We start from the raw sequence: 15,744 nt of genomic DNA, 5'->3' as shown, positions 1-15,744 counted from the left end.
AGTGCTGTTACTGGAACAGGGCAGCTGAGGCAGGCGTACGGGGCTGTATTTCTGCAGCGGCGCAAAGCGCTGTGCTCACGTGAGGATAACGATAAGATGGGGAGAGAGCTCGTCTGAGATAATCCAAGTTGTTCTTTGTAATGTGTTACGTGGTGGGGAATGCTGCTCTTTGTAGTCATCTGAGAGCACTTCAGCCAACTGGAATATCTTGCTTTACCAAGTCCCAGGCGAAGCTGAATGCCCAAAGCAGGCTGCCTGGTGATTTTACCTTTGATTTGGGAAGCTGGTGCTTCTGGCAAGCAGAATGCAAAGCCGTGGTACGTCCCAAGGCTTCTCCGTGCATCCCGACACGTTCCTTGGAAAGGCAGCCTGGCCCACGGGAGGGGGCAAAGATGATCCGTGCAAGTAGTGAGCTGCTTGTCGTTGTGCTCAGGGCTGTTTGTAACCACTCGGGGGGCTCCACTTAGCTCATGGTATTGAAAAGGAAGAGAAGTGCTCAAACATCTTCATAGGATGGTGCTGAGGAACATAATCTTTTAGACATTTTTGTACAAGTTGCATCTGCTCTAATTCCTTACTGAAAAAAACTACGAGGAGCTAAATAATTTCAGAGACTCCTGTAGGTTCCAGTTCCCTTCTGGTACAGTAAAGCAGTTGTTACCGTGACTTGCACTTGGGAGAGGTGTGGGTATTTTCCGGACACTGTAGGAGATGTTAGAGTAAGAGGATTTAAACATATGTAAGTAATGCAGTTAGTCCACGCCAGTAAGAGCGTGTGATACCGCTAGTAGCCTGATCTTTATTTAAAATGGCTTGTCAAAGGGGGGCTGGCAGTAGCTGGAAGTTTGATTTCTGTGCAGAAATTCTACGGAAGCACCAATTCTTATCTGAGTTTCTTCCAGATGGACCTTGCTGCGTTGCTTTAACAAAGAAAACGCTTTTGTGCCTTCCCCTATCGACTCAGTGTCTTCGTGTGTGCACGGCCGTCTGAATCACGCTTCTTAGCAGAAGTGTGCAAAGAGCTTTGCGTTACGTGCACTAACGTTGCCCAGCGCAAAGACTTTGTTCTGCTACCGCAGCTCCGTGTTGTCATGATCCCATGACAAGGAGAACACAGCAGGAGTTGTCGTGACACACAGGGCTCGCACAATTAGTAAATTTATTGCAAGTGGGCGGTCTCTGCTAACTGCGAGCCCAAAGCTGCAGAAGTAAATGAACTTGTCCGATTTCTCTGATTGGCTCTCAGCTCCTTCACAGGAGGTCCTGGTGAACCCAGCTCTCGTCGTTTATTTGATGTTTCCCGTGTTGGTTGGCTGCCCGCGCTAGTGTTGACATTGACGCCGTCGGTTCAGTTCCTCGTTTAACTCTAGGTTAAAAATAAATCCTTTTTGCAGGAGGATCTTTCAGTAGATCTCTCTGCTACTACCTGACAAATGCATGCAAGTTGGATTTGAATGCTCCCCGTTCCTATAGGGCTGCTGGGGTGCCAGCAGTTGCTCAGCAGTCGCGTGGTGCGAGGGAGGTGTGTGCGGGGTCCCGCTGAACTCGGAGAATCCTGCAGATTCTCTGATGAGCGTCAGCCCGGACAAGCCTTATCCCAGGACAGGAGATGGTCTCACCCTTCCAAGCTTTCTACCTACTGCAACTGCTCCTTCCCTTGCTCTAGCTATTCTTGGCCTGTGCTTTATTCGTTAGTAACTGTCGTGGTAGCGTGTTACAGCCAAGCGAGATCATAGAGATGAGCTTCCCAGTGACAGCCCAATTAAAAATTAGGTAGGGATTGTTTCCTTGATTTCAATTTAAGTGTTCTAAAACTTATAATTGCACAGAAAGTCACGTCTTAAGAGTCTGATGGTTCCTGGAATGATTGACCTCGATAACACTAGTATTTAAATGGTGCCTTGATCATTATTTTGTTGTTAGCACCAGTAGAACTGGTACTAAGGAGTAGTTTTTTTCCTGTGAAATCGATGCAGCCTCTGTTTTGTTACTGTTGGTAACAGGAACAAGGGCAGACTTCTGGGTGCAGGGAGGAAGCCCGGTTCAGACGAAGCCATGGCGGTGACTGTTACAGGAGCGCTGAATGCTTGCAGTTCAAAGAAAGCCTTTTGATAAGGACTCTTACGTTAGCAGGGATGATAAAGTATTGCCAGGTGCACAGGTAGAAGTTTTCCCTTTAAGGATCCTGTAAGCAGGAAGGGGTGATGAGGAAGGATAAAACAAAAACCAGGAGACCTAAAGCATGGAGGGAGTCGGGAATACTCGAGATGCTTGATGACGTTTTGCAGAGAAAACTGCTGGATTTACCCCATTGAACAGCTGTTCAAATCGAATACCTAGGGAGCTTACAAACAGTAATTTGCAACTCTCCTGTGTGAGCAAAACCAACTCAATACAGGTACGGCTTTGCTGTGGGGTTAACTTGGGACCATAGCCGTATTTAATGCTGTCTACATATGAAAAATAGAGCTTCCTCACCTCGTAAGGTTGGATTAGCCTGCAGGACTGGGACTTCGAGCATGGGTTCTGTTACACTTCTGTCTGGATCTTTCACTGTCACGAGAGGACATAAGCAAAAAATGCAAAACTTTTCTACAAAGGGTATTTCCCCCCAGCCTGGTTGATGGAGAAAATCCAGAGCGTCTCAGCAAGCTGTGTGCACGCACCAAGACGCGTGGCCAAGCACAGAAGCACTGAAGGCAAAGGGAAATGTGGAGCTCAGCGATGGGATTGCTAACGCACGGCAGTGAGCAACAATCACTGCTTCTCCTGGGAAGAGGCGTTTCGTCTTCTCTTGAGTATCGATCTGCTGTGAGACCTGGCAGGAGGACTTGCCGTAAATCTCAACATCTGAAATGAACCGAGCTCAGCAAGGAAGCCAGAATGAAATCTGGTTTTGATGTTAGCTGCTCAGTCTGATTGGAAACAGGATCGTCTTGCAACTTGTGCTTTCATTGCCTTTCTGTATGAATAGTGAAGAGCATTTATCTTGTGGCTGGATCTAATCAAAGGAGGTGAAGAAGGGTACCTCCTCATCTTTAGCTGAGCGTTCTGGTGCCAGAGCTGCAGAAGCTCAATGTACAGCACACTTTGAGCTTTGCTGTCAGGTGACCGTGTGCTGAATGTGATCAAAATTGGGATTGACTCAGCCTCGGGCTGTTGTATGGAGGTCAGGCTGTTTGTAGGTAACATTTTAGGAGAAAATGTTGTATATAGTTTCTGGTACGAGGCTGATCTTTGAAAGCCTGAAGAGTTGTTTCCCTGGAAAATAAGAATATGAGGTACACGCAGACCTGGCATGGCTTCAGAGGCTAGTGGAGAATTCCTCTCTGGCTACCGGCAGCCACAACCGCTGCCGTATGGCTCTAAGTGCTGACTGGCAGATAACTGCGGAGCACATGGGGCTGGAGTCTTATGTAAGCCACCAAAGGTGTGTGGGAGAGAAACTGGTCTGCTAATATGCAAATGTGCATCTGGAAGATAAGATTATACAGACTGTGGAATCTTTTTGTTTTGACCAAAATTGGTAAAAGTACTTGCTTATTGTATTAAAAGGAAGATTCTCCTCCTTGACGAGAGCCTTGTGAACTTCTGCCAGTAATTCCCCTTGGGCAGCCAGTGCTGCAGTGGCTGCCTTTCTCTTAGCTGTTACTTCCCAGCCCTTTGCTTTTGTTGAAAACTGCTGTTCCTCACGTTTCCTTGCATCTCCTTCTGTCCTGTGACACTCAGGAATTCTTTGGTCAGGCATGAAGCCCTGATACAAGTCAATGAGAGACGACTCCTGTAGCATGCCCTCTCTCATCCTAATGCCACGTCGGCGTGCCAGGGTGACGTTCCTTCGAGTGAGTTACTGTTTCGTTCTGTGAACTACGATGCTTCTTAGCCAGTTGAGCAAGTTGTTGTGGGCTGGAGCGTGAATGTTGGAGCTCTTGCATAAGCAGGTTAAAACAGCATGCTTCTAGATGCAATTAATATTTCGGGATAAAACATTTTGGCAGGGTGTTAAATATAAAGTAGTGACTCTCAAATCAAGCCCACTCTTCCTACGTTGCTGCTAACTGTAAGCTTGCCTCTGCTTTGGAGGTGAGGAGTTCTTTTCTGAAGTCAGGAGCACAATTAGCAGAGTTTCTCTGTGGGTTTGCCCAGTTTAACAGGTCCGGGCTATTGATTGACAGTGGGAAAGGGTGCGTCTCTTTGGCACTTTCCTTGCCTCGTCTGGCTAAGGGCAAACTGTGTTATACATGGGTGTGATGTGCTCTCCTTGCATAGCACAGCAGCTTGTCACTGCTCTGTGGCTTTTGCTAGCTTACAGTAAACAGAGCTTGGTGTAAAGATGTCCCTCTTTCGCTCAGGAATGTCTGGTGAAAGTTTGTTACAGAAGACACGTGGGCTGATACAGCTTTAAAAATTTCAGTTCAGGTACCTACCTAAATTGTCGTAGAAAGATGTATTCTCTGAGTAAGGTACGCTTTTCTTCTTCCTCTTTTTTTAGGGGGATCCCCTGCTATTTGTGTTTCTGTGCATATTCCTCGTCCCAGCTTGAGCTGATGGCACTGTTCACTGCCAGCTGCCTCAGAGCCACCTTCCCAGCGCTGAGTGGAGATGCTAATGCTTCTAGGTGGGGACTCGGTGACTCAGGCTTGTTTCTTAGCGCTGATGCGATCTCCTGGTCCTCTCAACCTGGACTGCATTTCGGTCCTCTTGGCGAGCTCTGGGCAGCACTGAGGAGGTGGCTGGAGATTTTGGAGAGCAGGCGGGAAGCGTAAAAGGGAAGTAATGCACTAAGGGAGTACAGCTCCTAGCCTGGGGAGTTCCTCAAGGGATTTTTTAAAATATGGTACAGAACACTCTGTTGATAATACTTTTTTCTTCTGTTGCTCTTTTATGACTCTTAAGGCCTTGCTAGAAACCATCCAAAAAACAATTCATGCTCTCAGTAATGGCTGGCTGATTTAAGTCATTAACCAGAGGCCACTTGTTATTGGTAGGAGCGCAGCCACCTTGTGGTTTGCCAGCTCTGCAGCTCACACCTGTGCAGAGGGGCTGTGAGAGCTGTGATCCCTCAAGCACCCATCCAGCACCTCAGTTTGAATCAAGGGCCCAATTGATTTGACAATCCATCGGTGCTCCTGGTCCCTCTCTTCCCTTTGGGACACGAAGCCATCTTCCCAGCTCCGGGCCTTGTGTGCGTGCACCTTCCCGTGGCTTACCGTGGGATGTCTGCTGATTCTTCACCGCTCCTCAAAAGTTCTGGCTCCCACTGTGCACGTGTTAATTGTGCACAGAGTAGCTGCTAAATTACTTTAACTTCTGGCCCAGTGAATTAAATTAACACAGACTGGAGTGTCCAGTCGCTGCTTCACGAACAGCTGAGCTGCCTGGGCACTGGAAACTTGTGAACGGTGGCTGGGGCAGGCAGGAGCACTGTTCCTAAGGTAAGTTGTCAGGATGAGATCCAAGCCTTTGCTCTCGGTGGAGCTTAGCACTGCTGCAGGGGTCAGATGGGACAAAGGATTTACTGAGCTGCACACAACAGGAGGCTGTAACCAGGTACCCACTGGGTGATCGCTGGATCACAAGCCAGGGTACCTAATTTGCTGCTGTTGGGAGAGGCAAGGCAGGGAGGTACAGCGAAAGGCTTGTGCTTCTCGCTGCATATTGAACTGCAGGTGCAAGATTTCCTTCCCCTGCCCCCACCTTGAGCAGGGAAGTTAGGCTTGATATTTTACAGAAGCGGGTTAATAATTAATGGAGCTGCCCTGCAGGCAGCACTGCACCCTTTCTGCCCATGGAGTGAGCTGAAAATGCAATTCTTTGTAGCTCAGTAGCCAGAGGGTTACCTGGGGTGAAAACTGACACCGGTCAATAATGCTGCGAGCCTGGGAGCTTGCCTTTCGATGGGGTTGGTCTAAATGTTTAAGCAACTGCTGCAGTTTTGCTTTCCTCTTTGAATAAGGCCAGCTGAAATGATCACAAAATGGCAGAGTGTAAAAAGTCTTCAAAAATCCCCTCGGATTACCTGTTCTGGTCTGCCTCCACGATGTGATTGCGGCGTGGTGTAAGGAAGTCCTGCCACTAGAGATGAGGTGGTGTCAGGTGTTAGTTACCCTATAGCTGTGTTGTCTCCTCCTGCTCTGTCTTGTTTGTGTTACCTGCTAAAACAAAACAAATAACCTCCTTCTGCTTGCTTCTCTTCTCAAGCTGCTTTTGTTTATGTGGCTGTGCTTTTTTTTTTTTTTGTTAGGATTTCTGGTGCCAAGATATTACAGCGGGGAAAATGAGAAGGTTCTTAAGGCCCGGACATGATCCAGTAAGAGAGAGGCTCAAGCGCGACCTTTTCCAGTTTAACAAGGTACAGTGCCATCCTCGAACTTCAAGGGATACGTGTATGAGGCGAATCTATCCAGAGCCATTGCACCGTGCGCAAGGAAGGAAAAACTACTTGAGTGTGGGTGGAAAAGTTAAATTTAGGAGAGGTGGTTTGTTCTAGCTTTCGGTATTGTATTTTTTTTTTCCCCTCTGATGTGCCTGAGTGCTTGTCTTTAAGCTCATGAACGTATTCTCAGTTCTGGCTTTCATTTTTTATAAAAAGGATATTGTCATGCTGTTGAGTGGCACTTGCCGGAAGAGATCTTTGTGCCACCTTTATATACTCTGCGTTGTGCGCTTCACCCTGCTATGTGCCGTGACTACGTATGTTATAGGCAGTCCTTGCAGATCACTGTGAAAGTAAATATTTTTCTTGAGGTACACAAATAAGACACAGTTTGTGATGCAACTGGAGCCAGAGTTCTTTGATCACGATTCTACTTTGGGTTTGTAAGTACGCTCTGTTTTCAAATGTGAATTTCAGTCTGGTAGAGATGTGGGAACACTTAAGGCAGCATAATGGCCGTTAGCAATGAACTCGCTATTATCTTTGTCTGATTCTGTATCTGTTTTTTTTGCCTTCTTTCCGTGAAGAGGAAACACCAATGGTTGTACTAGCTATCCAGCACTCCCCGTGTTTTCTTTTAAGCCCTGACCGTGAGCATAGTGCTTTCATCTTTGTAAATGCTTAATATTAAGTCATTGTTAGGCTAATGGCTGCTTACAGAAACCTTCGTTGGGTATCAGCAATATATTTGTAGGTTTTGTACTTCCAAAGCTTAAGTGGAATTTTGCTGAAAAGTATAATGGATAAATGAAGTCAGCCTAGGACGTAATCTCCTTGATTCATTAAAATCCTAGTGCAGCTACATGCTTACAGTGGGACTTCGGGTATTTGAGATGAATGATTTGATGTAACTTGGTACTAGAATTCCAAGCATCGATTCCCAGCACACCCGCCTCCCACTGGGGAGACAAAAGGAGCTCAGGACTGCTTCAGACCTGTTTTCTGCTTCCCACCATGAGGGAATGCTTGTGCAGGGGCAGCAGAAATGTTGGTGAATGAAAAATCAGTATTGAGTTGCTAACATTTAGTTGAATACAATGTCGGCTTTGGGAGACATCCCAGGGATAGGTCAGAATCACTTAAAAGCATATAAAGTCATACATACCTTGAAAAAAGCCTTTGCTCTTTCAGGGATGTCTCTGCCTTGAATAAACCTTTCTCTTATGAGAATGTTTGGCGAAGCTTTTACCTCCCAGAGACGGGCTAATTTGGGTGATGCAAAACAGGGTTGAAAGAAATAGCTTTTGCAGCAGAGGGAAACTTCCAAACATTAGAACTCAGCATCAGGATTTGTGACTCCATTTGATTCAGTCCTGAAGGTAAAAATGGCATCCTGTTTCTCGGGAGGCGACTACTTTGGACACTTGCTAGTGATTTACCCTCATTAACAGCTTGGTGATTAAAGGCTTTGAGAAACACATTTGCACTTTTAAGCCAAACTACCTTGTTCTGTTCTACCAAGAATTGGAAAGAGAATGATCCAATGGTTTTACATTACCCCAGAACCTTTTACGTCATACCTTTTTCTTACATAATTTTTTTTTAAAGTCTTGTGTCCAGTTCCAGTATTTCTAGAGATAATGGATCCTTTGAAAGTCTACCCTTTGATACAACAAGCAGCTACTCACAGCTAGGTAGACGGAGAAAACCTGGGAAAGTCAGGTCTTGATTCTGACCTGCTGAAGGCTGTGGCTTCAAGGAGACACAAATCCTAGAGTGCTTTCTGTGCCAACACTGTCCTTGTCTGATGTGCTAGTAAAAACAGTGTGCTGGTGAGCAAGTTTTTTAACATTTATTTGAGGCCTTTGAAACAATTTTGCTCAAGAACCTGCTTGGGAAATGTTTTGTGGGACCATGATGTTGCTGATTAGAGAAATTGCAGGGGACACTTGCACCTCGTCAGTCTGACTACCTGTGATGCTGGCAGGGACTCCACGGAAGGCTGGTACCTGTAAACTACCAGGGGTTCCCCACCTAATTTTGTTGCTTCCACAAGTTCAGGATGACTGCATAATGCCATGTGAGTTTGTCATTCGTGTAGTGGACTGTGTTTGGCCATCCTGCCTAGTAATGGACTTAATCTAAAAAAGTGATTGATTTGGGGGTGGCAGTGGATTTCTTTGGTTTATTCCCTCAAGTTTCAATAGCAGCCATCTTTTTACTGCTTCCTTCTTACATCTCTGTGCCATGTAGGAGGCGGGCCAGATGGTTCTAAAGGACTGACTGATCACTGGGCTAGCTCTTCAGATTCTCCACAAGATTGTGTTTGTTTCAACAAACACCTTCCTAAATTCTGCTAGTCACTTAGCTTTGCATATGTTTCTCTGTATGACTAAGAACTTCCCCTACTTGTGTGTACCTGTTGGAAGAATCTGTTTTTAGCTCAGTGGATAGAATGAAGAATAAGGTATGTGTACTTGGCAGCCTCCTTCTTGAAGTTTATCCTGCTTTTGGAAGTAGTATTTGGATGCCTTTGGCTCAGCGCAAGCCCTGCAGAACAGACATGTTCAGGCTGGCACTGTCAGACTAGCTGATGGGTAGCACACAGGTGAACCAGCCTGTCTTACAGCTGAATGTTACCAAACTGGGAACATCGTGCTTAATTTATGGTTTTGTTTTTTCCCCTCTTTTCAGTCTTCCTAACTCTTTGCTAATGGCGTGATGGACAGCTTACCTTAAATACTGAATTAGTGTCTATGCAAAGTAGGTTTAACACATGCTAGCTTCATTGTTTCTTCAAAAGGCACGTTAACAAAGGTACGGGGTTTGTATTGCCTGTGGTTGGTTTGTCTCTGCTTTGTCATAAAACAATCCGAGAGGAGAAGTGGTGAGAAATGAAAGGAGGAAGAGAGCCCTGAATTCCATCTGCACAGCTTTAGTGTGGGCTAGCAACAACTGTTAAGTTTGGCCACATTTTTCCTGCAGTAAATATGACTGACACAAAGCTTTTCTGTTAGTTAATGCTGCTGACATGGGGCTTGCTTTTACCGAGTCTGACAAATCTGTAGTTTGAGGAAAATGAAAATGAAAGCTCCTACCTTTCCTCGAAGAAACAAAGGCTCTTTTGAGCAGGAGGGCACGCTTTGCCACTCCAGTCTCTCGTTTCAGCTCTGCTGAAAGGCTCCATTGTAACCTCCCTGCCTGCCCCCCCTTGCTGGGTTTACCTGCTGAGCAGGTGAAAGGCTCGGCTGATGAAAGCTGTGTGAGAGGGGAGGAAATGAGGCCAGTGAACAGCTGACTCGATGTGATTTAGCAAAGAAAAAAGCTGGGTCCTGGATGTAAATAAGTGCAAGGAAAAGCTCTGGGTAATAAGTACAGTGACTGTGAATGCCTGGTCCTGGTGGTGTCATACAGCCAAAAAGCCACCCCGGTGCCCTTCTCGCCCTGCTGTGGGATGTGAAAAGAAACGACATAAGACAGAATGGAATATATCTCCCTCTTACGAGCATCTTGGTTGAAGATTCGAGGCTATCAGGAACCATTAGTATGTTTATTTTACTGCACAAGCAGTTGTGTAACAGGCCGGGGTTGTTACTGATCCTCTCTTCTTGTGCTCCTCCTGCATGTGTACTGTTTTCTGCAGCGGCCATCTGTTACTAGCGGTGTGCTCCTGGTTGTAAGAGGCAGTGCAGCGTTTGCAAATTTGTCCACGGGCTTCGGAGGAGGGGTGCATCAAATTTTCTTTTAAAGAATAATCTGGATGTAAAATTACCGTCCTGTCGGTGGGACTGAATGGTTATGCAGTTCTCTGTCAAGCAGTTTGTAGGTCTCATTTGAAAGTTAAAGCTTATACTGCCTTGTGTGATGTGCTTCTATCTTGGCTTTGAAGTGTTGATTTGCAATTAGGCTAATATTAAGGCTGGTATTGACAGCTTCCTAACATGCAGTATGGCATTGTATAAGTCATCGTTTTCTATTATGAGAATTACAGCTAAATCCTTCTTATGTTCCTGGCTGGAGGGAATCTGAGACTCAATGCAGTTTCTAATCGATGTTTCATTGAAAATGACACCTAGTGCTGCTGGTGATGTGCCAGCACAGCGACTGAACAGGCTGAAAGGAAAGCCAACAGTGGAATTACACTGGTCTCTCCCTAAAAAGTTCCTTGCTCTCTTTGAGAGAGCGTAGAATGGTGTGTAGTGGTGGGTATATCAACTAAATGTCTGGTTTGTTGTTCGGGTAACGTGTTATCTTGATTTATTCCCAGAATTGTATACCAGGCTTCATACTCCAACAACTTTGCCAACCAGAAACGTTTTCTGTGTTGTCTCTAGCTGTCATGGCACAGAGAAATTCTTCTCTGGCAGTGTTTGGTTAGGAAGCTGTCCTGTCTTGAGTTCTGAATCCACAGATATAGTTCCTAATTTCACGCAGCTTCCTCTAGGAAATTTTGTATGTCAAGCCAAGCAGAGGCTGGTTAGCAACAACTTCAAGTAGGACATTTAGAAGATTGACTTCTTAAAATGTGTTTTAATAGTACAAATGTAATGCTTAAATTACCTTGTTGGAATAGAAATTAGTGATGCAGGAGGTTAAGCTATCATAAAGGGAAATAAACTCTTGGAGCCAGTAGTGCTAACTTACGGTGTATAAAAGTTAACATTTAGTGGCAGCCCCTTTGCCAAACCTTGTGAGCTGGGGAGGCCAAACATGGGAAATGCTCCAATCTTTCCAATTTTGTGTGTTCTGAAATGGCTCATCTTTTCCTAACATGACCTTCAATTAGGTTAACTGATGAATTAGAGGAAGGAGGTCTGTTTTTACAACTTGCCAATTACAATCATATGGTCAAAACTGAAGTCGTGGAGACCAGAGCCGGCTGTATCCTCCTGGGCCTTTGAGCAGGAGCAGTTAAAGGGCATTACGCTTTGTAGCCGCCTTTCAGCTGGGAGCACCTCAGGCTAACGGCGTGACCACACGAATGAAAGCAGCTTTATTTGATTCCTCCTGCAGAGGACTAAATTGGGAAATCACTACGCAGGAAATAAAGTCCAGGTGTTACGTTTAGGTTGAATAAACCATAAAGCCAAGCAATGTGCTAGCCCTGTCTCAAAGAGATGATGGAAATGAAGATGGGGGTGAGGCACAAGGGTCTGCTTCTATAGATGGAGGGTCCTCCGCTTAGCCATTTTTTTGTATGAGTGGTCCTCAGGCTGGTTTGTAACAAATTCCTCTCTGCAGCTGCCTAATTTGCCTTAGAAGAACATATTTTCTGGAAGATGGGACTGTAGGGGTAACGGAATGTTTTCTGGGAAGTAGCCCTGGTGATCTTCGGGCACACAAATCCCTCCTCACGTGGCCATAGGTTCTTGAACGCCCACACATGCTTCCTCTGAACAGTGACAACAGCTGTACATTAGCATTTCCAGGCACCTGACTGAGCTATTTTATGAATAGCTCGGCTGCAACCTGTAGGCATGGCAGAACATTCTGCCATAGTGTGTAAATGCACCAGTTCTGTATGGCAGGTACAGCATGTTCCAGATCTCGTTCTTGGTGCAGAGTAAATTGTACTGTAGGGAAGTCACTGAGCCCAAACGACGTACTGTTCCTTGTGATAGTTACTGACATCTTTTTATTATTATTACCAAATGGCTTTGAATTTCTCTCAGATGCTCTAGCAGGCTTCAGCTCTCATTAAAGTCTGATGTTCTTGTGCTGAGTTTGGAAAATGGGTATCAGTTACAGGAGTTTTCCTGACTTCCCCCGACTCTGTTTAGTGTTCTTGGTGAGCACTGATGCTCATTCAATGCTTCTTCATAGCTTTCAGTTGACAAGAGTTGCTCATGAATACTGATTTACGTGGAATTTAACAGATTAAGCCAACTTTACAATAAGCAGTAATGGTACCAGAGTTTGAAATTGTGCTGAGCAGGTGGCATACAGAAATAAAGTTGATGTGGAGCAATAGAGTATGGTGTTGACTGAGTAAGCAGAGCTCATGCAGAATTATTTATAATCTTAACACACAGAGCTGTTTGGGTTATTGTTTTCGGAATATTGCTTTTTCATTTGTTATATTTCTGCATATCTTGGCTGTGCAGCAAGGGGTTCTTGGAACAGATTTGTCTTGAGGCTATTGTGCAGCAAACCTAACTTCTGTTTTAACACTTTTCAACAGAAAAAAAGCTACTGTGAAGAACTGTATTTCAGACTGCTGTGTCATACTTAATTTTTTAATCTGTTTAAAACAATGCTTGTGAAATGTGCTATTGATCATGACTTTTCTTTCTCTCTACTAGACCGTGGAACATGGATTTCCCCATCAGCCCAGCGCATTGGGCTACAGCCCGTTTCTCCACCTTATGGCCATTGGGACGCGGTCGGGAGCCGTCAAACTGTATTCTTTTGAACAACTCTGGCTAGGTTTCTCTGACAGCATGAGAATATGCAACTGTGAAGACACTAAAAGTTAAACTAAGTATAAATATGCAAGCGTTACTGAACACTGGAGCAATTTGCCTAGGTTTAAAGTGATTTCGGTTTGCTCAGAATGAGCTCATCTTGCCAAGAGCTGACCTATAGCTCAAACAGAAGCTGAGCTTGATGCTGATATTAGACAAGACTCTGCTCTTGTTACACAGAAGGTCAGACTAGATCTGGCCTAAGTTTAGCAATCCTTCATGTTGTAAATTCCAGTGTTGTTGAAATATTTGGGCCAAGGTTCCTTTTTCTTTCCTTTTTTTTTTTTTTTTTTAAGCAATTGTATTTCAAAGGTTAAAATTGAAGTCAGAAAGGCTTTCAGCTTCCTGGGTTTGTGACCATCCAGACGTTAAAGACCTAAACACTGAGGGTGGTGACTTTTAGCTGAAACAGAGAGGCCAGTCTGAATGCTGTGTGTACGCAAGGCACCGAGGTGATTCCCGTGGCCCCGTGCCAGCCAGCGTGATGTACAGCAGGCGTATATCACTCACTCAGCCCAGAAAGGAAAAGTTGGGTCTCTGCCTGCTTAATCATTGCTGGTGCTGTTTGCCTTCCGAGGCTGGACTCCAGTTGCAAGCAGCAGCCATCTGTCTCTTGGTTACAAATTAGTTAAGCAGGATTGTAGTGTCTGGGAAACCACTAAACATCCCTTTGGGGGGCGGGGGGGATGGCAGTCCAGACACTTTGCATGTGGACAAAGGATGAAATAAGTTCTCCTGCAGCGTGGTTACCTTCCATAAGCACATACGATTCCAGTGATTTGCATTGTTGTTTTTTTTTTCAGTCCAGACCATTAACAGTACAACACAGTTTCGTACTAATCTCTCTTCATCTTGCTAGCTAGCAAGCTTCTTATCAATTAATTGTAGCCGTGGGTCATCTTAAATACTCGAGATCCTCAACCAGCCCTTCAGATATGGTGCTCCTGGGGTGGAGTTCATGGGTTTACATGAAGAAAACAATACTGTAATGCAGATTCACTTTATACCTGATCAGGTGAGTGTATTTTCAGTACCTCTGTGACTTATGTAGATCACTTTTAAACGTATGTTGAGTCTGTTCTAGTTAACTGCTCTCCTGTAATCAAGTTTATTCAAGTGCTACTGGTTGGGAATGCTTATCCCAGGATTTTGTCCTCTCCACAGCATTTGTAGCTGTGGAGATGCTTGTTAAAACTCAGACCCATTTTATTGCTTGTAACTTAGTCATTTATCTCCAGTAATGTGGTAGGAATGGTGGTAAGGCCGGAGTAGTTCAGACAGTGTTGCAGAGGTGAGTGATTCTGTGAACTTCCTTTTCCTTTTGCAACCCCTGTTCTTTCAGTGGGACTGGGTGGTCTTCTGCAGAACAAATAGCACGGTAGCTGATTGAAGTGTTTTCAGGAGTTCAAAACAGAAATGCTAACCCAGCCTCCTCTTACGCTTGCTACCTGTATGTGTTTCTGGTTATTGAATCTTGCTTTTGGGGGCTGCTGCTATTGCCGCAAACTAAAAAGAGAAAGGCAGAATTTCCAAGTGGCTGGTGGCTGTCCAACCACTTTCCCTTCCCTCGACTGACGGGCTGGTATCTTGGCCGTGTATTTTATTGCCCGATGTATTGCCCAGTACAGCAAGTGGCTTCTTTTTTTTTTTTTTTTTTGAGAGAGAGTTTTAATTCTTGAGGCAGTTTTGGGTGTCTGTTTGCTTAACTAATGGTATAAACTGAAACTCCCATGGGGAGTGTTGCACCAGGTGTGGCTTCAGCAGGCAAAATGCTTCAGTTTGAGCATACAGCCAGCAGGGCTGGGCTCATAAAAGGACTCTGACACAACCCTCCAGAATGAGGTTGGACATGAAGAATGCAAGGAGTGCGGTGTAGTAGACTGTATCAGCCCCACCCAAAGCTGGGGTGTGTTGCAGCAACCCATGCTGAGCGAGAAGGTGGTGAACTAACACCTTGGAGCTGCCTTGCTGAGCTTTACAGCATAGGCTAATCTTTTTTCCAAAAACCTAACTTCTCGTATTTCTTCTCAGCGATAACCTGTGCCTTTGTCCTGTATAAGAGGGTTTTCAGCCTTTAGGCTACTTCTTGTCTTCCTCTAACCGCTAAGGGCTTAGCGGTTAGCCAGCAGAGCTGCTGCAGCACAGCTGGATACAACTGCATATACCTAGTGCCACAGACTCCAGTTCTGCTTTAGCAGAGAATTATGAGCGGCAGCAACTTTATTGCTAGGTTTGTGGTGCTATATTTAATGTTGTGATTGTGAAAAAAGATGTTGTGTGGTATTTTAGTGCCAGCTGGTGACGTTACTAGATGATAACAGCTTGCATCTCTGGAGCCTGAAGCAGCACAGTGGAGCATCTGAGCTGCGGGAGGAGCACCGCTTCACACTGAAAGGGCCACCTGGGTAATCTGCAAGAGTGGTTTTGAGCTATTTTTTGGATAGTCAAGGAGGAAGATTATGCTATTAATCTGTCTAGAGCTTGTCTTGATCTTACAGACTCTGATTCCTATGAATCTATTAAAGGAGCATCCACAGAAACCAGCAGCAGTTGGCTGGGGGCTTAGGAGACCACTTTTTAAGATTATTGTAGCACTGTGTAGCGTGACGTTAAAATATAAAATAAAACGTTGTGCATCCCCTTCTGTGTGTACAGAAGCTGTACATCTTAAGGTTAAGCAAATTGATGCATTCCTTAAGTCAGAATTTGAAATACCAGTATGATTTTAGTTTCATTTGATCTTGCCAGTTTTGGGTGAGCTTTTTTTTTTAGCTCCTGTGGGGACAGCTTAATCAGAGACTGCTGTAAACAGGCATCAGGGTCTTTCTCCATGCACTTGTCAAAAGTAATTTGAAGTAATTTATCTCAATGCTAGTGCTTTCCTCCTCCAATGTAATCATACAT

At 45.0% G+C, this 15,744-nt stretch overlaps 1 protein-coding gene across 8 annotated transcripts in view; it reads left to right on the top strand.

Annotated features, from left to right (window-relative positions):
* The window catches only part of LLGL2 (LLGL scribble cell polarity complex component 2), a 33,719-nt gene that overhangs the window by 1,188 nt on the left and 16,787 nt on the right, over positions 1-15,744 (top strand). For 2 of the 8 annotated variants that reach the window (XM_035342303.1, XM_035342304.1), the window contains exons 1-5: positions 69-317; positions 6,245-6,352; positions 12,679-12,776; positions 13,774-13,855; positions 15,130-15,245. In XM_035342303.1, coding sequence (XP_035198194.1) covers positions 141-317; positions 6,245-6,352; positions 12,679-12,776; positions 13,774-13,855; positions 15,130-15,245 — 581 coding nt within the window. In that variant the 5' untranslated portion in view covers positions 69-140. Of the gene's footprint in view, positions 1-68; positions 318-5,842; positions 5,862-6,244; positions 6,353-12,678; positions 12,777-13,773; positions 13,856-15,129; positions 15,246-15,744 lie in introns of those variants that run through there. The other 6 variants (XM_035342308.1, XM_035342305.1, XM_035342302.1 and 3 more) reach the window with 5 other exon arrangements.

This window comes from Oxyura jamaicensis, chromosome 18 (assembly GCF_011077185.1).
Source record: "Oxyura jamaicensis isolate SHBP4307 breed ruddy duck chromosome 18, BPBGC_Ojam_1.0, whole genome shotgun sequence".
NCBI lineage: Eukaryota > Metazoa > Chordata > Aves > Anseriformes > Anatidae > Oxyura > Oxyura jamaicensis.
The sequence above is the reverse complement of the archived record's forward strand: the minus strand, read 5'-3'. Positions and strand labels throughout refer to the sequence as shown.